The sequence below is a fragment of the Alternaria novae-zelandiae genome, assembly GCF_023758075.1.
Source record: "Alternaria novae-zelandiae strain BMP 2774 chromosome Unknown scaffold_18, whole genome shotgun sequence".
NCBI lineage: Eukaryota > Fungi > Ascomycota > Dothideomycetes > Pleosporales > Pleosporaceae > Alternaria > Alternaria novae-zelandiae.
The window spans coordinates 285,195-311,202 of NW_026056978.1; the positions used below are offsets into that span (position 1 = coordinate 285,195).

Below are 26,008 nucleotides of genomic sequence, written 5' to 3' on the forward strand. Positions count from 1 at the left end.
TAGTAAAAAAGTAACTCTTAGTATAAATATAGTAGTTAAGAGTAAGTAACTAGTTTAAAGCTAGTAGTTTATATTTAAATATAGAGCTATATTACTTACTAGTATTACTATTAATATAGAAGAATTAATAAACTCTAGCACTACTAGTAGTTATATATTATTATTATTTACGTAATAATATAAACTTAAAACTATTCTACTTAAGTAGCCTTTATAGCTATACTTAAATAATAGTAGTATTATTAGTTAGACTATTACTTATAGCGTTTTACTTAACATTACTTATAGTAACTATAGAGAAGAAAAGCTCTTCTACTATATTAATATATCTAGTTATAATCTTATCTTTAGCTTTCTATAGCTAGAAGAATATAATCTTTATATTAACTAGTGTAATTATATAATATACTTCTATAGTAAGTATTACTTTACTAATTACTTTACTTATAGTAAGCTTATTTTAGTTTATAGCGCTAAGTACTAAAAAAAAAAAGCCTCTAATAAGAAACCTAACTTTATATATATACTTATAGATATTATTTATATCTTTAGTAATACTACTACTAAAATAGCTTTCTTACTAAATTATAAAGTTATTTAGATATACTTATAAAACTTTAAGTAGCTTAGTTAGACTAATAAGAAGAATTAAAACTATAACTATATAAAGTATATTTTTACTTCTTTATTCTCTATTAAGTTTAATACTTTATTACTAGAGAATATTACTAAGTTCTATAATAAGTTAAATACTTTATCTAAGTATAGAAAGAATATTCTATAGAAGCTTTCTAAGTAGCTTTATAATATAGCTTATTACTTTAACTCTAACTCTACTATAATAAAGTTACTCTAATACTAAAGACTTATTAACTATAGTATTAATATTATCTCTAGATTTAAGTATCTTTCTACTAGAATATATAGTCTTAGATATAATAAGAGTCTTACTATAAAAGCTTATATTTAGAATATAAACTTTAGAGGTAAGATTTATAAAAGTAAGTTTAAATATATCTTACTAGTACTTATTATTAAGAAACTAGAAAGTAGCTTTTATATTTATATTAATTACTATACTTTTAACACTATTATAATTAAAAATAGAAATATACTACTAATAATTAAGAAAACGCTTATATAATTATCTAATATTAGGTACTATACTATTATTAATATTATTACTACTTTTAATAAAATATATATTAAAGAGAGTAATAAATATAAAATAGTTTTTTTTACTAAATATAGACTATTTAAGTATCTAGTTATACTCTTTAGATTATATAATACTCTAAGTATATTTTAGTTTTATATTAATAAAGTACTTTATAACTACTTAAATAACTTCTACTCTATATACTTAGATAATATTCTAGTATATAGTAAGATACTTAAAGATTATAAAAATTACGTTTATAAAGTAATTAGTAAGCTTAGTAACACTAAACTATACTTTAATATTAATAAAAGTAAGTTTACTATAAAAAAAGTTAAGTATTTTAGTTTAATTCTTATAATAAAAGAAATTAAGATAGATACTACTAAAGTCTAAATAGTATCTAACTAGAAGCTCTCTATAATACTAAAGAAGTTATAGATATTTTTTAGATTTACTAACTTTTATAGATACTTTATTATTAGATACTTATATATTTTACGCCTACTTACTAATCTTATATAAGAATTAAATAGTAATATTTAAGCTAATTTCTTTATTACGCGTAGCTTTTCTATATATAAAGCCTTTAAGAAACTTAAGTATACTTTTACTATTACTTTAGTACTAGTATACTTTAACTCTAAGCTTAAAACCTAGATAAAAACTAATACTTTAGATATAGTTATAGCTACTATACTATTATAAGTTTAGTATAATAGTATTCTAAAGTTAGTTATCTTTATCTTAATAAAAATATTCTCTACTAAATATAACTATACTATCTATAATAAGAAGCTAATAGTAATTATTAAAGTATTTAAAAAGTAGCGTTTAGAGCTTATAAGTACTACTAATTCTATTAAAATAATCTCTAACTACGCTATATTATAAATATTTATAGTAAATAAAAAATTAAACTACTAATAAGTTTACTAAATAGAGTTTCTTAGTAAGTTTAACTTTAAGATTACTTACTAGCTAGAATAACTTAGTACTAAGCCTAATACTTTTATATAATACTTTAGTAATACTTTTATAAATCTAAATAATCTACGTATACTATACTAGATATAAATAGTTCTTAAACTAAACTATATTAATCTAATTATATAATAAAATATTATAAAAGTATAATATAGAGAAAGTACTTTTTATATAGTATATCTAGCTTATATACTTTTTAAGAATTATTTAAAGTTTATACCTACGCTAGCTACTATAGTATATTTAATAAGTAAGAAAGTAGTTAGTAATAGTAACTTAGTAGATAAGAAGCCTTAGTCTACTACTACTTTAGAATTTATAGTAGAGAGAGAGTTTATAAAGAACTTTTTATTTTAAGTTATATCTTTACTAGTATAGGTACTAGTAGAAGGTACTATAAATAATATACTTATAATAGCTATTTATACTATATATAATACTAATAATACTATAAAAAAGATTATAAAAGCTAAGGCTAAGAGAGCTTAGTAGCTACTATATAGCTTTATTATAAAGATATAGCTTAAGATAGAGCTAAAAAACTATAAAGTCTATAATAAACTTATATACTTTAGAAAGTAACTTATTATTCTTTTTAATAATAATCTATATAAAGAGATTATTAAGCGCTTCTATAATACTCTCTTTACTAGCTATAGTAGTAAATATCTAATATATTATCTAGTTAGTTAATACTATTACTAGCTCTTAATAATAAATACTATTATCTAGTATATATATAAGTATATAGTCTATTATTATTTAAAACTTTATAAGAACTAGAAGTAGAGACTTCTTTATTCTTTACCTATCTCTTATAGCTTCTAGATAGATATTTTAGTTAACTTTATTACTCTACTACTACTATACTTATACTTTAGTAAGACTTATAAGTATATTATAGTAGTTATTAATAGGCTTAGTAAGTAATAGCGCTTTATTACTCTTAATAGTTTTAATATATAAACTATTATTTACGCGTTTACTAAGTATATATAAAAAGAAAAGAGTTTTCTATCTATAGTAGTATCTAATTATAGTTTATAGTTTATTTTCTATATTTAAAAGAAACTCTATTACTATATAAGTATTATACTTAAGCTATTAATAGCTTATTATTCTAAGATAAATAGCTAAACTAAGATTACTAATACTAGTCTAAAATATTACTTTTATATATATACTAATTATATATAAGCTAACTAGGTAAACTAGCTACTTATTACGTAGCTTACTATTAATAATAGAGAAAATACTTTAATAAGTATCTCTTTTACTCTTACTATAAAAAGCTATCTTTTATATATAAATATTAAGTCTAACTATCTAATCTCTATAGCGCTTTTCTAGTCTAAGTAGTTACTTAGAGAAAAGGTTTATAGAATAGTAAACTATATAGCTAATATTATCTACTTTATATAAAAGAACTTATAATAAGTATAGAATAGAATAGAATACTATACTAACTATAATAAGTAAGCTACTTCTAAATACTATATTAGTAATAGAGTATATCTTAATACTTATAATATTTCTACTATATAACTAAATAAAAGTTTAAGTATAAAGAACTTTAGCCTCTATAAGATTAGCGCTATCTTTAACTAATATACTATTATTCTTAACTTACTAAATTATTATAAAAATATATACTTTATCTTTTATTTATAGCTTTTATATCTTAATATAAACTAAAGTAATTATAATATTAAAGGTAAAGTTATCTATACTAAGCTAGATAGCGTTTATAACTATTATATTAAGAAAGTTATAAACTACTATATTAAGTAATATTATAAAAACTTTATTACTAGTCTTAAAAGTATATAATAGTATAAAATTAAGTATACTTATTTTTTTAATTAGAACGCTAACTTATTTTAGTAGAACTATACTAATTTATAAAGTACTAAGAAAGCTATAAAAAACTTTTATAACTACTATTTTTATAAGCTACTACTATATTCTTTTTACTATAATTTAGTACTATATCTTAATACTATTTTAGTATATACTTTTAATAGCTATACTAATAGCTTTAATAATAAAGATATAGTAAAAGACTTTACTACTTAGTAGTCTAATTTATTAAAGAAAGTCTATTATAGTACTAGTTTAGAAAGTAAGTTTTATAGTTATCTAGTAGACCTAAAGTAGCTAAGTAAAGTAAGATATTTATTTAGTATTAATAACTTATAGTTTTATTACTATATTTATACTCTAACTTAGTTAGATGTTATAGCTAGAATATTACTATTACTATTACTTTAATCTAACTCTAACTCTAACTCTAACTCTAACTCTAACTCTAACTCTAACTTTAACTCTAACTCTAACTCTAACTTTATATTTATTAGCTCTAATCTAGATACTATACCTATATATTATAATATAACTAAATAGTACTTTATAAAAAATATAATATACTATAAAATATAAAAAAATAGAAAATAAAGTATTACTATTAAAGCGTATAATTATATTTAAATTAAGCTATTACTATTAAAGCGCGCGCTTTTAGAAAAGCTTTTTAATTACTAGTATAATTAGTTTAAAGAAAAGAGGTAATATTATAGTTCTATTTATAACTACTTAGTTATATTATTATATAACTAGTCTAGCCTAATTAAGTTAGACTAGCGCTAGCTCTAGAATATAAAAGTTTCTATACTTCTATATTCTACTTAATAGCTTATATTCTATTATATATCTATCTAATTATATCTTTTATAAAAGTAAAGTTTTTTTAGAATACTTATAAGTAGTATAAAATTTTATTTTACTACTTTTATCTAAACTTTATCTCTAAAACTAAAACTATTAAAAATACTATTATAATAAACTTTATATTTATTAATAGTAATATTATTTTTATTATTTATAATAGCTTTAAGATTTTAGTATAAAGCTAGTTAAATCTTTAGTATTTAATAGCTAATTTTTTATATATATTCTTTAAAATAACTATACTTATAGTAGTTTAGTAGTATCTTTTTAAGTATACTAGTATATAAAGTAAGTTATAAGTAGTATATTATACTAATATCTATAAATAATACTTACTTAGAGATATAGATAATATAGAGTAAAGTTTAAGTAATTAAAAAATTAATATAAAAGTATTTAGCGCTTATATAAGTAAAAATTATATATATAAATTTTTTAGCTTATTTTATTTTTACTATAAAGTAGTATATTAAGCTATAAGCTAAAGTTTAGTTAAAATTAGTTTATTACTAAAGAAATAGGTAGATAGCTAGTATTAAAATAGTAAAACTTAATATTTATTATTACTAGTTATTAGACTAGTAGCTAAATAACTTATATTAAATAAGACGTTTTACTTAGATATTTAGTTTACTTTTTGCGTTTTTTGCTCTCTTAGAAGACCTAATAGCAGGCTAAGTCTAGACCTAATAGATGTAAGTCTTATCAGCTCAGCTCGTCGCGAAATGACGAGGTCAAAGGCTTTGCTGTATCTCCCAAGGCCATGGTGTTGCGATGCGATGCTATACAGATCTTTAGGACGATACTACAGCAAAGATCGACACACCAGAAATGATGCCGCTGCAGGTATCGACGACCCGAGGCTTTGCATCACGGTCAAAGCGAATCGCTAAGCGAAAGCTTAGGTTATTTTTGATCCCGACGTCGTCCCGAAGGGTTCTAAAGGCCCACTTATTCGGTTAGCTTAGAGACTACTGTTGGACATATCAATAGTCCGCCTCCAGGGAAGCAGACTTGCGCGCGCAGAAGTCCCGATCAGCTCATCAGGGGTAGACTGTATGTGTGAACGTTTCAGCGGTGTTGATCTTTTCAGCCTTGCCTAAAGCGACTTCTTTGTTCGTTCCGTCGTTTACACCCGTTGGGGGATCCTCCGCGATGGATTTCCTCAGATCTTGTGCTAAGCATTGGTACTTGCATCGATTTGCACATGGATGGCACATTGCGAGTAAAGACGCGATCGCTCCGTGATTGCTGAGATGCCACCGTTACTATGCTTCTCTGCCCCCGCGGCGATGCGAGGCACGTGAGCGCAGTCGGAATCTGAGTTTCTTCGGCCAGGAGCTAGATTGCTGAGCTAGTCATCTTCATTCTCTGGAGATGTGACGATGTGGATGCTCGCGTAAAGATGCTGTCGATGGACGTCGCAGAGGTCATGCAGGGAGTCGCTGCGTACCGTGGGACTCTCAGGGGCCCGAATCCCCTACCCTCTCTTGGCTGGCGCCCGGCAGATCTCGCGTACCCGCTCGTACACCGGTGTATACCTAGGTACGCTGCTCGGCCATCTTTCTGGGCCGAAGACCGGTTCTGACGGTATATGGCGAGTAACCTCATACTGTACCCCTTGTCGTCTTCGCAGTCTGGTGTTGCGGCCTTGCTGTTCGTCTGCTTGATCAACACTCGTGATGGCGTTCGTGCGTCTCAACACTATCGATAGTTGCTAGACGGGAGATGTTCCCAGGGTCACCCCACGATGCACTGCTGTGCGCTGGCGGGATAATCGACGATCTAGCACAACTGTTGCTAATCCTGTGGTGATGGACTCCAGGAGACAAGGAAAATCCGGTGTGGATGGCTCCGGAACTCACGGAGTGGAGACTGCCTAAACGGCTCGGTCGATCTCGCTAGCGCCCTAAGGTTTGGCTAGGCCCTGGCATTGCTCAGCCTCACCACGCTTCTACTCCTACCGCGATTGAGCGTCAACGGCTGCCCTGTCACCATCTCTCAACTAAGTCCGTCTGCGTTCCTCAGCTGTCTTGCCAATGCTCTGGCCCCTCAGTGTCGTCTGTGGCTTGACGTCAGGCATGTCCCGCCATCTTGGCTTGCGCCTCCGCCACGACTTTGTCATCGAATATGTCGGATTAATCGCGGGGTACCAAACACATGCTCACAAATAACTCAGCGACTCATGCTGTAGGTCAGCTCACTTGTTCAGCTGGAACTAGGCTTCTGCAGAGTCTGAATCAAAAACGCCACCGCAAATAGACCAACTCACTCTCGGTATCGCGAATGCGAAACGTAAACAAGCCGAGCGCATGAGCCACTTATGCCTCCTGAGCCACACCTCGGCCGGAGGCATCTCTATACGGTGTCGCTGCCGAGATCCGCCTAGCCAACTGATGACGGCGAAGGGGTTTCCTTCGGACTTAACAAACCGTAACGCCCATTGCTCAGCGCAACAGCGAGGATGTACTCCCTCTTCCACGCGTAATGATCGACACCCCGGAGCGCATTGTCGTCATCTGCTTGGTAGATGAGATCGCAGGATCTGGGTTTTGGGTACATCCCAAAAGACATTAGCGCTCACATGTTGGGAGCTTTTCTCGGGTTCCAGAGCTGGGCTGCGAACGGTTGCCTCGTCGTCTCGTTCATCTCGTCTCAATACATGCGTAAGGGCTTGTTGCAATTTCCGACTTCGATCGAGTATGGCCAAGACAAAGCTTACCAACGAGGTAGTTGTGGAGTACACTACTATAACGATCCTCTCAGCTTGCGTCTTTGGTGTTCCATGGAGACAACCTACTTGTTCTCTGACCTTGAAAAGCTGGCACGTGGATGCATGACAGTGTTCGCATACAGGGCCGACCGTTCTCTTGATCACTCCGGGCACTTTTGTATCTCCTGGTGTGGCAAACCTTCTTGCCATGATCTATGAAGAGCGAACTGCAAGCGACTGCAGAGCTTCGTGGACGATCCAGACCTCCAACATGTCTTTCTGTTCTGTGCGGATGAGCCAAATGATCAGCACGGCGTGGAGTTGTCTTCGCGAAACTCTACCAAACACATGAGCTGAACAGAACGGCAGCATCAACAAGTCTTGTGATTCCGTATATCGCATTATCCGGAGGCGAGAACGTTGCCTGAACCGAGATTTGAGGCGAACAGAACCCCCGACGGATCGATTAATGTACATTCATATGCGAGGAAATTGAGACAAGTCAAAACGAGCGGAGATGGTTTTACTCTACTTGTCTATACATTTCTTCTTGAAGCCGCAAGCTTAGATCACCGTATGGCTGATGATCCCGGGTAAACCCTGCATATTGATCGGAAGAGACGAGCGAGGATTTACCAGATCGCATATTACCCAATTAAGCGACCCGTTTACCGAGCAAACATATTGCACGTTAAATTACGGAGTACCAGTCGAGACCAAGCTCTGTAAGCACAATACCCCAGGAATTCGGGACCTGGATATGGCTATACTATCCGAGCTCGTCGGTTTGGCTGCCGGTCACGCATCACCTGATCTTCAACTCCACCCCAGGTACGGCGATATTGCCTCACCGATGCTGGAGACTATTTTAAGCGCGTCAATCCGCGGCAGAGCACTATCATGCAAGTCCAGAGCCTCGCTGCACGCAACATGGCAATTAAAGACCCATCCAAGCTTTTCGTATTCTCACTATAATGCTTTTTTGTCCTCTTGGATCATGGTGCCACGCCACCACCGAAAGGCCGCCGAGTGCAACAGACCTCTGACTGCAACGCAGATCACTGCCTTTGTAACTTGCTGGCCTCCATTCATCTTGAGTTGCTCTTGGTCATAGTCTCGTATTGATCATATCGTCTAGATCCCGATTTCGGCGGTACCAAATCATTCAATCTAAGAAGCAGCTCAACTACCCTGGCTCAGTGTTTAGATACCGTTGTCTTAATACCGAATTACTCCTCCCGAAACTAAATTTGGGAACTGGACTAGCTCTTTCCAGGGCGCATTGTCTCCAGACTACCACAACAGCCATGTCGGAACATATTCGAGGCGGCATAGCGAGGCACTGCACGGCATGATGGTCTAAAACCGCGAAAAGATGTGCTTTATAAAGCATGTCTCCATGCCTTCTTGTTGAAACCCATCGCAGATCAACAGCCTCCGCTACCAACATTCACTTCAACGTCCACCACTACCAACAGTCTTTGTCTCCGCACAAGCAAACATGCACGCCAAACTCGCTGCTCTCCTCCTCCCGGTCCTTGCCGCGGCCAACCCTCTGCCCCAGACTACTTCTGAGGATGCTCCTCCCGCAGAGCAGATCACTATCGTTGACACGTCATACTCTGGTAACGGATGTCCTCAAGGCTCCGTGTCCACCAGTACCTCGACGGACAAGACTGTGAGTATCATCCCAACACTTCCATACTGGGCTTAGGGGACGGATGTAGTCTTACTTCCGCGATCCATGGCACTACATACCCCCAAAGGACTGGAGAGTCGACATGGTAAGGAAATCAGCTCACACTACAACCAGGTCATCACTTATGGATTCGATCAATTCCAGACCTACATCGGTCCCGGCACTGTACCAGCAGGTAGGATTGAACCTACATCCCTCAAGGAAAACAAAATACTAACAATCCTCCTCCAGACCGCAGCAAGAACTGCCAGCTCCACCTGAACTTGAAGTATCCGGGCGGCTTCCAGTACGCCGTTGTAGACGCCACCTACCACGGCTGGGCGCGTCTCGACGAAGGCGTAACCGGCAGCTTCATCACGACCTACTACTTCTCGCAAGACGCCGGCAAGACGCAAACCACGCGCATGTCCGCCGTCGGCGGCGGCGCTCTCCTGACCGGCCAAGTCTACACCAAGCAAGACAGCGTTGAGACCACCGCTACCATCTGGTCGCCGTGTGGCCAGAACGGTATCCTCAACATCAACAACAGAATCTCACTTACGAACAAGAAGTCTGATCAGGCGGGTGAGATGAGCAACGATGATGCTACTGTTGCTTTCACCCAGCAGCTGCATGTTGCGTGGAGGAAGTGCACACCGACTGGATCGGGTGGCGGAAGTGGTAGCGTTATTGGCATTGGAAGCCCCAGCGCGGATATCGACTTTGAGTAGAACGTGAGTTGGAGTGAGTGATGAGATAGTGGGTGGTGGAGTGGAGGTGGTTAAGGAAGGACAATGATAGGGTTGGACTTGTAAATAGTCGGTTACGATGTTTCTGTTTAGTTACAAATGTCAAAGCAGTTGCTTTCTGCAAAGGACACTCGGTGACGTGATATAGAAGACTTTCGTCTGCCCCTCAATATTGCAGTGGCCGCAGAAGGGTGAGATTGCTCGTGCCGTCAATACTTCTTTTTCTGAGAAGACCTGATTGGATAGGTGCATACGACTTTCGAGGTCCAGAGGTATGAGAGATTGATTATCGTGCCTTCTTTACCTCCAACTGAGGCATACATACAAAGCTAGTGATATCATGCATTAAACCGAAGAAAGATAGCAAAGTTTCCCTCATCCAGCCTGCAAAACCCTGCAGCCCGATTGACACCAAGCTCAGGCCCCAGTCCAACACCAACCTCGTAGTCTCACGATATGGCCGTTCCACATGCAACCAAAACACTTGCTTCCCCATAAATCATCACGATCCCCAGAAGAAACCCACTAGTCGTACAAGAAGCCACCCAATATAAGACCGAAACGTAGCACTACCGCGAGATGCGCCGATCCTGAATGGAACGCAGAACGTCGAGCCAACCACCATCGTCAACATCGCCGTCCCCTATGTATGCGACAAGAAAGTATCAGGAAACTGAAGAAAATCAATAGGTTGCCACTAGATACTTACCATTGTATGCAGCCATGTTTGACGAGGATCCACCCCCATTAACCACGATTGGGTTGCTATCGACAACATGTACTGCCAAGCCGTTGCCTGCAGACGTGACTGGTGGGTCGGTAGCAGAGCTACGAATCCGGATGAGCGTGATCCGTATCCGATAGGTACCAGCCTGGCGAATGACGAGCTCGGGAAAGCGCATGTAGCCTACGCCATGGGGGTCGGCCATGTCCATGGAGGCAATCGATCCGTCTGCTTCATCATCGTTGAACGGGTGAATGGAATCGAAGACACGCCCAGTGAGCAGCGCATTGAGAGCATTCGTGTCCACAGATGCTGGAGTGTTTGGACCAGGTACCAGGGCGGCGACAGCAACCAGATTAGTCGAGTCCGCAACCGCTTCATCTGTGTCCGCGTTGGTGGTTCGTAATCGCACGACGATGGATCCAGGCAAAGTCTGACCAACCCGAGCAGTTCGTGGTGGCTGCACTACGATGTCCATGGCGTACCGGATCTCTTCCGGAGACAGGGAATGCTGGTCTGACCTTGATCTTCCTGAAGTGCGGGCGTTTCCGGAGTGATGTCTTGAACGAACGGACCTGCTTCCTAGCGCCCTTGGTCTTGCGACGTCAGCCATCGAGGATGTGGCGTTGGCTAGCTGATGATCAGTCTCGCCGTTGAGTAATCCTGCGATACGAGCGGAGCGTCTTAGTGACGCGTGGCTGCGGCTGTTTCCGACGGTAGTGTGTCGCGAAGTAGTTCTGGAATTGGATGCTGATGGAGGGTTTGACGTATCTCGCCGAGAAGATGCGCCGCGGGTGGGATGTTGGTTTCTACCTCGTCCACGTCGTGGGCCCCTTCGCATCTGAAGAAGGCTGAACCTGTTTCTCTTAGTAAAGTTTCATTAAAGACTGTGAGTCAGACAGATGATAGCTCTGCTGCTATGTTGTGGAGTGTTGTCTTTTGTTGATGAGGCGGCCGGGAAATGATGTGGGAAAAGCAAGGAAAGTAACAAGTTGTTGGTGTCCAAGTTGACGAAAAGACTGTGAAGAGACTCCAACATATGACGAGGCCTTATATCAACGATAGGCGGTGTTGGATAGTAAAGATATAGGAAATGAAGTCAAGCCACGAGTCAGACCTCTCATCTAAACTCGCTTGGTGAACATGGGGCCGCCCCTCCATTAGGATGACGATGGATCGTTCGGTGCAGTTGAACCCAATACTAGGGCCCTTTAATCTCATAGCCGCCTAGCAGAGAGCAAAAGTGCAGCAGCAAGCGATATTTCGACGGATATAGGCAGAGGTTGAGGTTTGGAAGTCGCTCGCCAGCCCGCTTAGGCCCCCGGTACTGCCCCACATCCCGGCGGCCCTCCAGTGGAGAGACAGCCCTTTGCGCCTGCCTCTGCGCTGTTAATGCAGCGATGCGGCTAAAAGGCGGGCAGCTATCCATGCGCGGAGGTCGGAGAGACGCGTACAACAGCGGACAACGGACGGCCAGAGGAGGAAAAGACAGCGCGGAGTGTGTGGTAGAGATGCAGCAGATGGTGTTGCAGGGAAATTGACGAATGTGATGCGTCACAGGAACCCGGCCGGCCATGTGGCAACAGGGATGTAGGATAAGGACAGGATGAACGAGCAACCAAGCGAAATGAACTGCTCACCTTCTGCCCTGTCACTCCCGCCCGCCTGTTCCTGAGCGTGTGCGGGATATTATTTCGCCGTTTGCTGGTGGCGTGGTACGATGACGCTGCACTTCTTGCTGTGCGAGTCGTGCCTGGCGTGACTTGACAAGGTAATGCCAACAGCGGCTGTGCCTCTATCTGACTGTTGCAGCGTCGATATTCGCTGGGCAGGGGCTTCTTTGGGGCCTCTAGAAGGCGCCGGCTTTGTCAGAGTCCTGGGACGTTCTATGCTGCTGTTGTATATTAGCCATGCTTTGCCCACACAGCCAGACATGTCTTCTCTCATCCAACACCATTGCTGCTTTGCATTGACGACAGAACCGCCAATGGGGCGCCATTTTTCCAGGACCACACCCTCTGCAATCAATGGAGCACTTCCGACGTACCTCTCCTTGGCTGCCGTGTTCGACGTCAAGCACTATTCTATGCACACGGCTGGAGACTGGAGACAAGCCTGAAAGCGGCTTCGGGATGTCGTGGACCGTCGTCGATGGCGGAGGAGATGAAGATTGTCTCACTTGATGAAGGAGTCTTGAGCCAATGCCTTGGACTTCTGGGCGGCAGTCTGCTTCCTGTAGTCAACCGACCAGCTCAGAGACGGTGAGTACGCCGTCTTATACAGACTCCTCGGACTGCCAGCATTTAGAAGACTTTTACCTGTTGCAGTGGGCTGCAGGTCTCTCGTGGCTTGCCGCCCTGCGCTATTGGTCTGAGCTGAGTGTCGCCCAGTTCCAAAACGCGTCCGCCTGCTTCCATCTTTTCTAGCATGGTGATTGACGCCGCCCCTGTGCGTGTTGCGCATCGGCTTAGCGTTGCCGCCAGCATCATGTCGCCCATGGAGCTCTGGAGTATGGCGTTCTTGATGTGCATCTCCCAGCCAGTAGCGCCGGTCCGCCCTACGGCTAGCATCGCACGATTGCCGATCCGAGGCACGACCACGGACCAACGTCATGGTATAGCTGCGTGGCCTCCGCCAGACCACCAATTACCGGCCCATCGCCCTGGTATAAGCCTGCGTGACACGCGCCGCTGTACTTTGCGGCATCGCCATCAGCTTGGCGAAAAAAGACAAGTTCTTACCTCAGGCCTCAGCAAGGACATTGTCCGTGCGCGCCTGCCCTTTTGGCAGCCACCTCCAGCTACCAGGAACATCACTTCCGCAAACCCCTTCCGAAGAACTCGATGCAACTATCGGTGCCATCACCAACGTGCTCCGAAGTTCTCCGCGAGTCGATGCGTACCAGGATAGCAATACTCGGAAGCTGACCCTCGTATTACGAACGGCTACGTGCAGCTCTCACATGGCATCTTAGACATCTGTCAGCTTCATGGAGAGCTGTTTACCCAGCTTTACCGGATCGTGTAACACGCCCTACCTCGATTTTGCCGTCCTCCCGGTTTGTCTTCCGAACGTTGTTACGCAAACCGGTTCTGCAGGGTTCCAAAAGGAATTTGCCGCACCCCCATCATGTGTGGCCTTGTGTACAAGATCTGCTCACACGAGATTTTCATCATAGCCGATATTTGGCTTCGAGTTAACACTATATTTGTCACTCGTATATTCTTGAGCTCTGGATCATCGATGACTTCGAGACTTCTTACTTCTTAAGACCCTGGTCCGTGGTCTAACATTCCCTTCAGGCTTTGAGGTTTTCCAGCACGACCGGTCGTTTGACAGGGCGCCCCTGTCCCTCACCTCGTCCCGCCTCTTAGTGGCCGCATGCGATTTGCGCAACATGCGCGAGAGCTTGGGTAGGAAGGACGGCAAGGACTGCTCACTTTAGCGCCGTATGCGGTCTACTAAAGACTTGATTTGTCGAACCGTGGAGGCTGAAAATGATGTGGTGCTTTCGCGGAAGCGGATTACAGCGACCGGAGCCAGATGACTGGACAGGCTCTTCCCTATCACGAGATCCGACAATCTGGGACCTACTCGTCAACTTGACCGCTAGATGCAAAACCTCGCCGAAGTTTTGTCCAGGTCCCACTTCATCAATCCTCTTTCAGACGCTTGCGCTTCCCTTACTCCATTTCGCTATTACAAAGCTACACGTTCATAACAGCCACTTATCGATTACCTTGTCGACCACTCGATCGCTGCGTCCGCGTCATGCGTAAAGCTCAATGCATGGTCCTTCTCTCACGACTGAAGTTCATAGCTATCGAGTGGCTCATCAGCAATTTGTTCTCGAATCTACCTCATCAGAAGCGATACTCGGGATGTACTGCTCATATCTGTAATCGACTCCGTCGACCCCAACGCATGCGTGATCAAACCATAGCCATGTGAAATGATCGCATGGGGTGCCGCTCCCTTCCCGAGGAGAAGCAAACATGGAACTTCCGCATCGGGATGTTCGTCTCAGATGACTTCCAGATTACACGATTCCATCTGCATCAGATCTGTCTGCAAACCCAGGCATTCCGTTGACCATACAGTTGGGAGCGCCCCGAAGCCACTTCAGAGTCGCCTGGATCCCCATGCGAGTATGTCTCAAAACATCCAGAGGTGCGGAGATTAAATTCCTGTACGACGTTGTGCACATCGCCGCTCTTCCAGGTACACTGCGACCCTGCGCATGCAAGAATAGATTCTGGGTTCGAGATCGTACAGGCTCATGGAAGTTCTAGCGCCTTCAGAATCTGCCACCGGCTTTTTACATAGGCAATGAGCAGAGATCGCGAACCACGCCCACACAGCAGCCAATTCCACTGTCCGCGGACGAGGTCCTAGTAGCCAGTTCCTTTGGATCTACCCAAACAGCTACACAGGATCAGCCGCTAGCATGAGCGACGTCAGACTGTGAGAAGACCGCACCCATGTCTTCACGCTGGTGTGTGTTCATACAATCGAAACACATCGCCTCATTCAGTCAAGGTCAAGGCGGGCTCCAGAGATCTCGAATCAAAGGCACTTGAGCCCGGGCCTCATCACTCCATCCGGCATACTACCTACCAGCCCCTGCCGGCGCATCATGCGTAACTGTGGACGAAAGCTCGCATCACTCAAGCGCTCCTGCAGCCTGCCGGGTTTGACGTCTGCAGGAAGTTTTGACATCAAGTAGTCAGTACGTCCTCAATCTCAGCCGCTTCAGATTGCGCGTCAATCGATCTTGTAGAGAAGCTTTAACATGCCGCTAATTAGGCAGAATCTATCTATCAAGTCTACTGCAAACAGCTATTTGGTCACGCTGGCAAGCACCAAGGCTGTTGATGTTGCGGGTATCGAACAAGGCAACATCTTTGGAATCGCGACTCAAGAGAACGCCTCAGTCGGATACAGCACCCACGACCCCATGCGACTACCCGAATTTCTTCTTTGCATCAAAACGTGTAGTAACATCTATTGAGAGGCGTTTGACGGCTTATGGGTACCACGTAAGACGTGAGATCGCGGTACGCGACACAAAACTCCGACTCTACGGGTCCATCTACGTCAGTGAAAGCGCTAGTCATAGCTTGGTAAGACCAAGGGCGCGCGTGCTAGGTACTACAGTGCAAGACGGGGCTTCTCGTTGATATTTGTCTCTACAGCTACTGCCACAGTTTTCATCGTCCTCTTCTTAGTGCGCATCCAGCGGTCGGAGTCAGCATCGACGCGTGCGTCCACGGGAGCGAGTTTTACATTCTGTGGTGTTTGATGATATGCCAAGGAGTAGGAGTCGCAATGACTTGCTATTGAATTCTGGGATCGGAAGCGAAGAACTGGTCTGTCCCAATCAACGTGTCCGTTCAACGTTTCAATGCGCTCTTCACGATACTTACAGCTATGTCGTGAGTCGATTATATTCATGTGTAGAACAGTTAATACAATAGTACGACAAGGATACGGCTGTATAAACATTGCGACGCGCAAGCAATTCTCACGACACTGCAACAGATTTGAGGTGTGAATCGATTTTACAGGGCAGAAAACGGCTCCTTCTCGGGGCCACTGGCTGCTTGCGTCATGCGGCAGTCGCGTGGTTCTGTTTGGGACCTGCCTTTAACCAGCGGATGGCAAGGGCCGCCCCTTCACCTCGCCTTTCACGTACCTACCAGAACATGAAGTGAAAGCTCTCGTTGTAAGTGGCGTAGCCTATCGCAAACTTTTCTTTTGTTTGTTGTTTTGGCACTTACCTACGTCACTGCTACAGCCTGCCACTCGATAGACCTATATCAACATGTTCCAGCGATGCGCGCGATTCATCGGCTTTCGCAATGCCATCGTCTTTACGGCTGGCTTGGGCGTCCTGCTTCTTTGTAACAGCGTCTTGTTGCTCTGGCAATTCCGCTCGCCTTCACAACCCGTACATCACGACAAGCTGATCCATCATGGTCCAAGCACGCAGCAAATGCACCCCATCGACGAGCTCATGGTAGACGCGCAACGCAAATTTGGAGAGCTCATCTCAGAACGAACATACGACCTAAATTCGGCAGCCGAAGCATATCGACAAAGGCGCGGTCGTAATCCACCACCTCACTTTGACGCCTGGTTTGAGTATGCGCAGAAACGCGATGCGGTCATCGTGGAAGGACTATTCGATCAGATCTACCATGATCTAAAACCTTTCTGGGGCGTGCCCGCAAAGAGTATGCGTGGCTTTGCACAACACTATGAACATCGCATCTCAGTAAGAAACGGTACCGCCACCAGGACGGAAGGCCAGGGTCCAGGCACGCCGACGGACCGTATGTTCGCGTGGTGGGACATGGTCAGGCGCATGGAAGGCTTGCTACCTGATCTCGATATCGCCGTCAACCTTATGGATGAGAGTCGAGTCATCGTACCGTGGGAGGAGATGAGCAATTACACCGAGATTGAGACCCTGACGAGGAAAATACTGCCCGGTGACGAGACCATCTCTGAGTACGGCAGCTTCCAAGCCTTGGATGAGACGTCCGGAGAGCCGCCTCAGGTGAACTGGATGGGACCGGGCGAGCCATATTGGGAGTTGGCGCGGAAAGCATGTCCACCCGATTCACCTGGCCGGAACCAAGTCGCCGCCACGAACCTTGCTGGACCTCCTCCTTTTCCTCGGGGCTATCCAGAGCACTCGTATAAAGGCTACGTGCAGAACTGGGACTTGGTGAGAGATGCTTGTCAACAAAAGCATCTACAAGAGTCCCATGGAACATTCATCGAACCGGTTTCGATATCAACGACTCACGCTCTAGTGCCCATCTTCGGTGAAACGAAGTTGCAGCAAAATTCGGATATCCTCATTCCTCCCGCTGCCTATCTCTCTGAGGCGTTTGCAGGCGGTGACTACTCAGGCACGAATCGAGATGGCAAGAATTGGTCGGAGAAAACAGCAGGCGCTGTATGGCGGGGTGTTGCCAGTGGAGGTCGTAACAAGGCAGAGAACTGGACGCGCTTCCATCGGCACCGCTTCGTTTCCATGTTAAATGGGACATATGTGCACAACCTTGAGATGGACTCAAAGGCAGCGGAAGGAGGCCAAACATACAGCCCGCAGTCATACACCACGTATCATCTAGAAGCGACAAGACACATGAACATGGGTACTTGGCTCGACCGGATTGCGAATGTCGGCTTCACGGACCTTTTGTGCTTCCCACAGTCTGGCAAGCGGACTTGCGACTACAACGCGCAGTGGTTCGGGACTGTAAAAAAGGTCCCCATGTCCAAACAGTTCGACTACAAGCTCCTCCCTGATATCGATGGCAACTCCTTCTCTGGGCGTTATCTCTCCTTCCTACGTTCGACGTCCGTTCCCATCAAGGCGACGATCTACTCCGAATGGCACGATGACCGACTAATACCATGGCTGCACTTTGTGCCAATGGACAACTCGTTTGTCGACATGCACGCTATCTTGGACTATTTCCTAGGCACTGGAGACGACCATGTGGCGGTGCTGTATGGTGCCCACGACAAAGCAGCGGAGAAGATCGCATTCAGCGGCCAGGAGTGGGCGAACAAAGTCAGTCGCAAAGAAGACATGGATCTTTACACTCTGCGGTTATTGCTCGAATACGCCAGGCTTTGCGACGATAACCGAGAGCAGCTGGGCTTCGCTGGACACGTAACCAAAGGCAGCTCAGGAGACAAAGCATGAGAGCGCAACAAGAGACGTAAGCCTGTCGTTGCGTGAGAGTACACATGACATGTGAGCCCGACTCGTCCTTCTGCATTGACGGGCCTGCATCTGACTCGACCTGTATACGAGCCATGCATGGCGCATGTAGTACCTGGCTGGCCGCGGCGACGCACAGGAACATCAGCACGCATATGTGCCGCCCTGTAGGTTATGCGCATGTCAGAATCTGGAGGCACAAGATCCGAATCGTGCGAGGCGTGCGTATACGAGCCTCATGTCGACGCCGTGGCACCTTTGTTGCGCGAAATCGGCGATGGCACAGATTGGTCTGGACTTTCGAGGCACTTAGGTTTTGTAATTAGAGCCTTTTCTTGGATGAGCTGACTCGAGGTGATGCTATGTGATGGTGAGGGATGAGTATGGTGGCTGCGACGATGGCAGGCTGGGGGCTCAGGCCGTGTTCAGCCTCACGTCGGTGCCCCTCCTAAATTTTATACTAGCGCGATTGCTCGCATCTCTCGCGAACCATTGACGCATCGCAGCTACCCCACATCTGGCATGCAGCAAAGCCTGGCAAATATTTGTCGCGCCAGACTTTTTCCCTCTAGCAACGCTTGTCTGACGAGGCCGCTGGCGACTCGCTCCTTCCCTTTGACTCAGAGACGCAGCCGTAGTCCAGTCATACTGACACAGCCTGCCCTTAAGCCCACCACCCCGCGCGCGTCCACCCTCCACACACTCTCCTCCCCGCTGCGACCGCACACACGTCCGCGACATTATCTACACAACCAGCCCATCCCACACGGGCACAACAGTCCCAGAGTCGCAGCTGCCTCCACCCTACTGCGAGACTACTTCCAGTTCGACGCTACTTCCCTCAATCCCCTCCGAAACCTCGACGCGTCGGCGCGCCCACCAGTCAGCATGGAGGACCTCACCAACACACTCGCCACGCTCGGCCTCGACAAGGTCCCGCAACAGCCCAACACATACCCCGCCCTCAACCCCTTCGACATCTACCGGAGCCACATCACCGAGCTGCTCTCGTCCGTGTCAGGCGTCGACAAGCAAATAATATACCCCACACTAGCATGGACAGCCAAGCCAGAGCATGGAGACCTGCAATTGGCTGTGCCCGCGCTCCGCCAGAAGAAGAAGGACATGAAGGCCTTCGCACAGGAGCTGGCAGACGCCTTCCCCGAGTCGCCGCTGGTCAAGAAGCCAATTGTCACAAACACATCCATTGGCTTCTTCTTCAAGCCAGAGACGCTCACTTCGCTCGTCCTGCCCATGGTCCTGAAGTCTAAGGAGGCATATGGTTTCAACAAGAACATCGGTCTCAAGAACCCGCTCGACCCCTCCTCCGGCGCGAAGAAGATGATCGTCGAATTCAGTTCACCCAACATCGCGAAGCCCTTCCACGCCGGCCACTTGCGAAGCACAATCATTGGTGGTTTCCTCGCAAATCTATACGAGGGCGCTGGTTGGGACGTTGTTCGCATGAACTACCTCGGAGACTGGGGAAAGCAATACGGTGTATTGGCTATCGGTTTCGATCTCTACGGCAACGAGGAGGAACTCGTCAAGAACCCTATTGGACACTTGTATGACATCTACGTCAGGGTCAGCAACGTACAACACGAAGAAGCGGAGAAGATGAAGGCTCTCAAGGCCGAGGCTGCGAAGCTTAAGGAAGAGGGCAAGGATGCGTCGGAGCAGGAGGCCGAGGTCAAGAAGATCGAAGCTGAGGGTATCGACGAGCAGGCTAGGAAATACTTCAAGGGCATGGTAGACGGCGAGCCCAAGGCGCTCGGCATCTGGAAGCGCTTCAGGGTGAGTAGACGCATCACTAAGGGTAAAGTACCAATACTGACGTGCCTAGGACCTGTCCATCGAGAAGTACAAGCAAACATATGCCCGACTGAACATTCACTACGATGACTACAGCGGGGAGTCTCAAGTCAAGGACGAGAGCATGGACCTTGCTGCGAAGATCATGTGGGAGAAGAAGGTCTGCGAGGACTCAGAGGGCGCTGTCATTGTCGACCTCACAAAGCACTCTAAGAAGCTGGGCAAGGCCGTCGTGAAGAAGAAGGACGGTACTTCGCTGTACCTGACCCGAGACATTGGCGCTGCGATCGAGCGTGTCGAGAAGTACCACTTTGAGTATGCCAGCCCAGTCATACACTTCCTGACACTTTGCTAACTGCAGCGCAGCCGCATGATCTACGTCGTCGCCTCACAACAAGACCTGCACTTGGCCCAACTCTTCAAGATCGAAGAGCTCATGGGCAGGAAAGATATCTCAGACAAGTGCCAACACATCAACTTCGGCATGGTTCTTGGTATGACCTCCATCCCATCCCTTACACTCCGTTCAGGTCACTAACAACAACAGGTATGTCGACCCGAAAAGGCACAGCCAAGTTCCTCGACGACATCCTCCGCGACGTCGGCGACAAGATGCACGAAGTAATGAAGACAAACGAGACAAAATACGCACAAGTCAAAGACCCCGAGCAAACCGCCGACACACTAGGCATCTCTGCCGTCATGGTGCAAGACATGAAGGGCAAGCGCATCAACAACTACACCTTCGACATGGACCGCATGTGCTCCTTCGAAGGCGACACAGGCCCATACCTACAATACGCACACGCCCGTCTCTGCTCCATATACCGCAAAGCCTGTGACGCGGACCCCAGTCTCGCCGAACTCGATCTCACATCCGCTGACTTGAGCCTGCTGAAGGAAGACAAGGCTGTGGAGTTGGTCCGTCAATTGGCGTCATGGCCAGACACTTTCCTCAACACGCTCAAGACACAGGAACCCACTACTGTACTCACGTACTTGTTCAAGATGGCACATGCGCTCAGCAGCAGTTACGACCACTTGCAGGTTGTGGGCTCGGAGAAGAACGTTATGATTGCTAGGTTGGCGCTGTATGTTGCTGCTAGGCAGGTCTTGTACAATGGTATGAGGGTGCTTGGACTCAGCCCTGTCGAGAGGATGTAGAAGGCTGTATGTAAAGAAGATGTATCGATTGCATGGATATGAGAAATGAGGAATGAAAATATATTCAAATCACAACTCTGCGCAAAACAGCATCGCGAAGCATAGTGATGCAACGCAGTTCAAAGAGCACAGCGAGATCGGATGGAAGTTTGATCGATTGCTTGTTGTTACATAAAACGGATTTTCTAGCTAGTAATTACCAACTTGTATACTATGTAACATGACGATATGTTGACATCTGCCGACCAAGAGTGTGAGACAACAAACTGGACCAGCTGCCCAACTTGGAACGCCATCCGGTATCTTGTAATGTTCCCTCTATACACTGCCGGTGGGATATGTACAGTACAATACAGTCCGTCTCAGTGCTGGAGTTGAGAGGTTGTCTATTTGAGTGGAGTTTATGTATGGTTATATGTTCATGATATGTCGTGAAGGTGAGGGGGTTGGGAACGAGTCGTGATCGGGTGGTGTAAAATGGGAACGACCAACGGTTCAATGACTCCGGGGAAGTGCTGAGAAACAATGCTGGAAGACGACGCTAGAACGCTGCAAACAAAACGAAACAGTGTGCCTTATGAGAGGGTTGCTGAGTATGCTCGGTAAGGCGTCAGGCCGCGGGCGGGGGAAAGCGTGGTTGATCGAATGCGCTAGCCCCCTGTCATCTCGAAGATACGTTTGACACCGCGTCTAGACACCCGAGCAACAGCTGCAACAACTCCGACCATGAAGGCAGCGCGGAAAGACAGTACAAGAAGACTTATTGCAAGAACACAGACGGCCCACCCCGTCTCGTCCGGTTGCTAGATGCCATTGGCAACAGGCGGTCCTCCCACCCGAGGGTCCCCAGGAGGCAAACCTGGGACTTTATGCGGGTGTGGATGCGGAGGATGCGGGTGGTGCTGGCAACCATGTGGACAAGTAGCTATCGGTTCGTCGTAATCGTCGTCGTAGTACTCGTCCTGTGGATCCAGCGACCCTTCATCGTCGCGTCGGTCGTAGCCGCCAGGCGGAGGGTTTTGGTTGTGCTGAGCGTTGTTGGCATTGTTCTGTGCCTTCTTGCTCGCCTTCTTGCCCTTGCGTCCCTTCATCCTGGCCTTCTCCAACAGCCGCCGCTTCTCTGCCAGACGTTTGCGCTCCTTCCTGTCCTTGATCTCATACTGCCGGATCAGAGCCATGGGAGGATGGCCAAATATGTCCTCGTATTCGCAGAATTCGCATATCCACGGCTGACTTGGCGGGTTGTGGAAGTTGGCGTACTCTTGCTGAATGCGACGCTTGCGGGCAGCATACTCGTACAGCTTTGAGGCGCTACGTCGTGGCTTTCGAGGCGGCGGTGCCTGTTGCGGTGGTGGAGGTCCGGTCGGACGTCGTGCAGTCCCATTGGGCAGGGGCGGTGGGGGGTATGCACCTGCTCCGTTCATGTTGGGGCTGGTCTGAGTGCCCTGGGTAGACACCATGGGCGCATCGGGGCGCACGGGGGGCCGTGAGCGGGTGGCTTGGGGGTGGGGTGAAGGAGAGGCAGCGGCATTGGGGTATGCGCCAGGCGGTTGGGGGTACTGGCCGTTTTCCTGGCCCGGCCAGACCATCTTGTTGGCCGAGTCGGAGCCGCAGGTGAAAGTGAATTGCGTCTTGCTGGCAGTATGCTTGGCGGCTTCCTGCTGCAGGAGGCTCACGTTTTCGTTGCCCGGGGGTGGCGGGGTCGCGTTTGCGTTGGCAATGGCAGTGGAGATGATGCCGCTTTGCTCCGGAGGTCCTAGAAAACAAATCGTTAGCGCACGGACTCTTTTAGTAGTAAAGACGTATCAATTCCCGAGGTGACACCGTACGTTTGCTGTTCCCTTTGGCGTTGGCGAGATTGGTCGAACTAGCCAACACTCGCCTTTCTGACCGTCCCGAGCCAGATCGGCCGAAACGCCCTCTGCCTGCGCCTGAGATGCCGGTGCCAGAACTTGTCGCGTGTTGGGGTGTCGAGGGCGCCGAGCCGTAGTAACGCGCGATGCCATCCCCGTCGTCCATGGCGCCTGCCTCGTGAACTGGTGCGACACCCATGCCAGTCAGATCCGCGGAGAGGCTCGCGTGGTGTGACCCGTTGCTACCCATGTTGGGGATTTTGCGCTTCTTCTTGTTGTTCGTGTTCTCGAATGACTCGTAGCCATCGACCGAAGACGCAGGCGAACCTGGTTTGCGATAGGCACCAGTCGCACCCGCTGCCGGCTTGCCTGACGCTTGTCTGCTGTACTGATAGCTCGGGGACGACGGCAACGGTCCGTTTCGGTCGTCCTCTTCCTCCTCGCTCTCGACCTCGGAATGGGTATGGCCACAATGACAGGCGTGGTGGTCGTTAGCCCCAGTCCTGTGAGGTCTGACGCGCTCATCGGCCGTGTATGGCGGGTAGTTGAAGAGCGGCCCTGTAGACGGCGGGTTGTGCGGGTACACGATCGTCTCGGCCTGCTCGGGGGACAAGCGGGCGCGTAGAGAACGAGCGGGCAGAGGGCGAATGGGCCGGTCGGGGTACATGGAGGATGATGTGTCGGGCGAGGAGCGCAGCGGCGAAGAGCGGTTCCACTCGTAGCCTGCGAAGGGGAGAAGCGATGTCAGATATCTGGAGAGACCGGGGAGGAGGCTCAGACGAGGCATGTTGGTGTATCATGGTGGCAGAAAGAAATGGTGAAGAGCGTTGCAGGCTGCCTGCAACGACTTCCTTTACTTACCCGCAGTCGCCGCTGCCATGGTGGCAATCCTTCCTCCGACGTCCGATCACCAAGACTGTGGGGTGGGCGTGACTCCCAGCAGTCCTACTATATCCAAGTCGGTCCCTCTCGTGCTGTATTGCCCGTATTAGCAATCATCCACGCGCAGTCTGTATCGCCGGTGCACAGCCGCCTGGGGAACACGGGGTCTCTCCCAAACAACGTCGAGACGGGGTGTGGCGGTTCCGGAGCTCTACGCACCTTTTTCGAGGGGTTTGTGTGAGGGACGGTACTGGTGGCCAGTTAGCGGAGAACCCCTCTATTGCTCGGCGATGCTAACACTGACAGTATACAGCTGACAACAGCTCCAAAAGAACCAACAGCGACCAGATCACAGGGGAAAGATTGTGTCTCGAAGGTGGTTGGAACGAGTGACAGCGTTGATGATGCGTCAATGCCGAAGACGTGGGATTGGGGTTCGCCCGCCGCCAAGCCAACACAGGCACTTGGGCTCAACTGATGTGGCCTCGGGCTCGCCAAAGCAGGGTCCGTACTAGTGTATATCGCGATGAATCGAGTGACGAGGTCGCAGAGCAGATACGACGTGTTCAGCGACGGCAGCAAGAAACAACAGAGCAGTGTATAGGTGTATGCACAGCTGTCGGAGGATGGCGACGTAGGCTTGCATGCAGGCTGTCTTGCAGTGACCGTGCTGGTGGCGCTAGGGCGAGCAGGGGATTCGGAATTGTACCTGGCCGTCCGACAAATGATAGCTATGCCTGCCCTTCTCGCCTCTTTCCTCGGAATTCTTTGCTTTCTAATCATCTCGAGAATTATCCAAATGCCGTTGCGCTTACATCTCAAGCCCCTTGTGCTGCCCGACTCGGAACACATCCACGGTATTGGAGCCTGCCGAGACGTCCGCCCGCACTGTCACCGCCTATGCTTCGTAGTGAGGAGCAAAGGCCACACGCACAAGACTTGGTGCACCATGTTCCATCTCTTGCAAATAGGAGTGCATTTGAGATGCTGTCATCCTCGCCTGCTCCAAAGCTGTGATTGCAATAAACTTTGCATTAGTAGAGCCATGACTTGTCTATCATGATATACCCATAGATAGCGACGTGATAAGTAGCAAGGACAATCTGGAATCAGGTGAACCCCCAGGTGCAGCGTTGGCGTACAGGTAAGTTCCTCTGCAAATGTATGTGTTGCTTCGCACGTAGCCATAATACATCGACTATGCCGAGTAGATGCACAGGGAGGATAAGTTATCCAAAGGGATTGGAAACTAAGTCGCTCTCAGTCATATGCTTGGTATCGGATTTGCTCCGGCACCCTGTCGTACCTGCATCCGTGAGCTGACCCCGCAGGCACATGGCAAAGCCCAAACACCAGACCCAAGTCACGTTCACACTCCATGACACTCCACAATGTCCATGGACCACAGCCGGGACCCTTGCCCTTGGGTTGCCCTTAGTGATTTTGGCGGAGCGTTCTGCATGGGGGCAAGTCCTACCGATTGCTTGCAGCTGGCTACGTCATCCTCGGTTTCAAAGCTAACGACTCCTAGGCCATCGGAGGGGCAGTTTGGCATGGCATAAAGGGGTTCCGGTACTTGCTTCACCACCACGTCGTATAGCCAGAAGGTGCTCACAGCTCCAACAGCAATTCTCCGCATGGCGAGCGACGCGTCGGTGCCATTGTCGCCCTGAGAACGCGCGCTCCTGTCCTTGGTGGTAACTTTGGAGTATGGGGTGGCCTCTTTAGCAGCTTCGATTGCGCTGTGAAAGGCATCAGGTGCGGAGGCTCCTCTCTGGCCAACGAGGAATCCAAGTCGCGACGAAAAACCAGA

At 46.5% G+C, this 26,008-nt stretch overlaps 4 protein-coding genes across 4 annotated transcripts; 2 read left to right on the top strand and 2 right to left on the bottom strand.

The window, feature by feature from the left end:
- Positions 1-9,087: 9,087 nt before the first annotated feature.
- On the top strand, positions 9,088-9,995 carry J4E88_008212 (uncharacterized protein; the record flags this gene model as incomplete). Its single annotated transcript, XM_049401824.1, has 3 exons — positions 9,088-9,264; positions 9,400-9,460; positions 9,517-9,995. 3 exons carry the CDS (start codon positions 9,088-9,090, stop codon positions 9,993-9,995), a joined length of 717 nt encoding a protein of 238 aa, XP_049252362.1.
- Positions 9,996-10,582: 587 nt separating this feature from the next.
- J4E88_008213 (uncharacterized protein) lies at positions 10,583-11,350 on the bottom strand (the record flags this gene model as incomplete). The annotated part of the gene is made up of 4 exons (XM_049401825.1): positions 10,583-10,656; positions 10,723-11,197; positions 11,223-11,268; positions 11,313-11,350. The coding sequence occupies 4 exons, from the start codon at positions 11,348-11,350 to the stop codon at positions 10,583-10,585; spliced, it is 633 nt and encodes a 210-aa protein (XP_049252363.1).
- A 5,248-nt stretch (positions 11,351-16,598) lies between these two features.
- J4E88_008214 (uncharacterized protein) lies at positions 16,599-18,463 on the top strand (the record flags this gene model as incomplete). Its single annotated transcript, XM_049401826.1, has 2 exons — positions 16,599-16,606; positions 16,648-18,463. 2 exons carry the CDS (start codon positions 16,599-16,601, stop codon positions 18,461-18,463), a joined length of 1,824 nt encoding a protein of 607 aa, XP_049252364.1.
- Positions 18,464-22,263: 3,800 nt separating this feature from the next.
- Positions 22,264-24,100, bottom strand: J4E88_008215 (uncharacterized protein; the record flags this gene model as incomplete). Its single annotated transcript, XM_049401827.1, has 2 exons — positions 22,264-23,216; positions 23,290-24,100. 2 exons carry the CDS (start codon positions 24,098-24,100, stop codon positions 22,264-22,266), a joined length of 1,764 nt encoding a protein of 587 aa, XP_049252365.1.
- Positions 24,101-26,008: the final 1,908 nt, after the last annotated feature.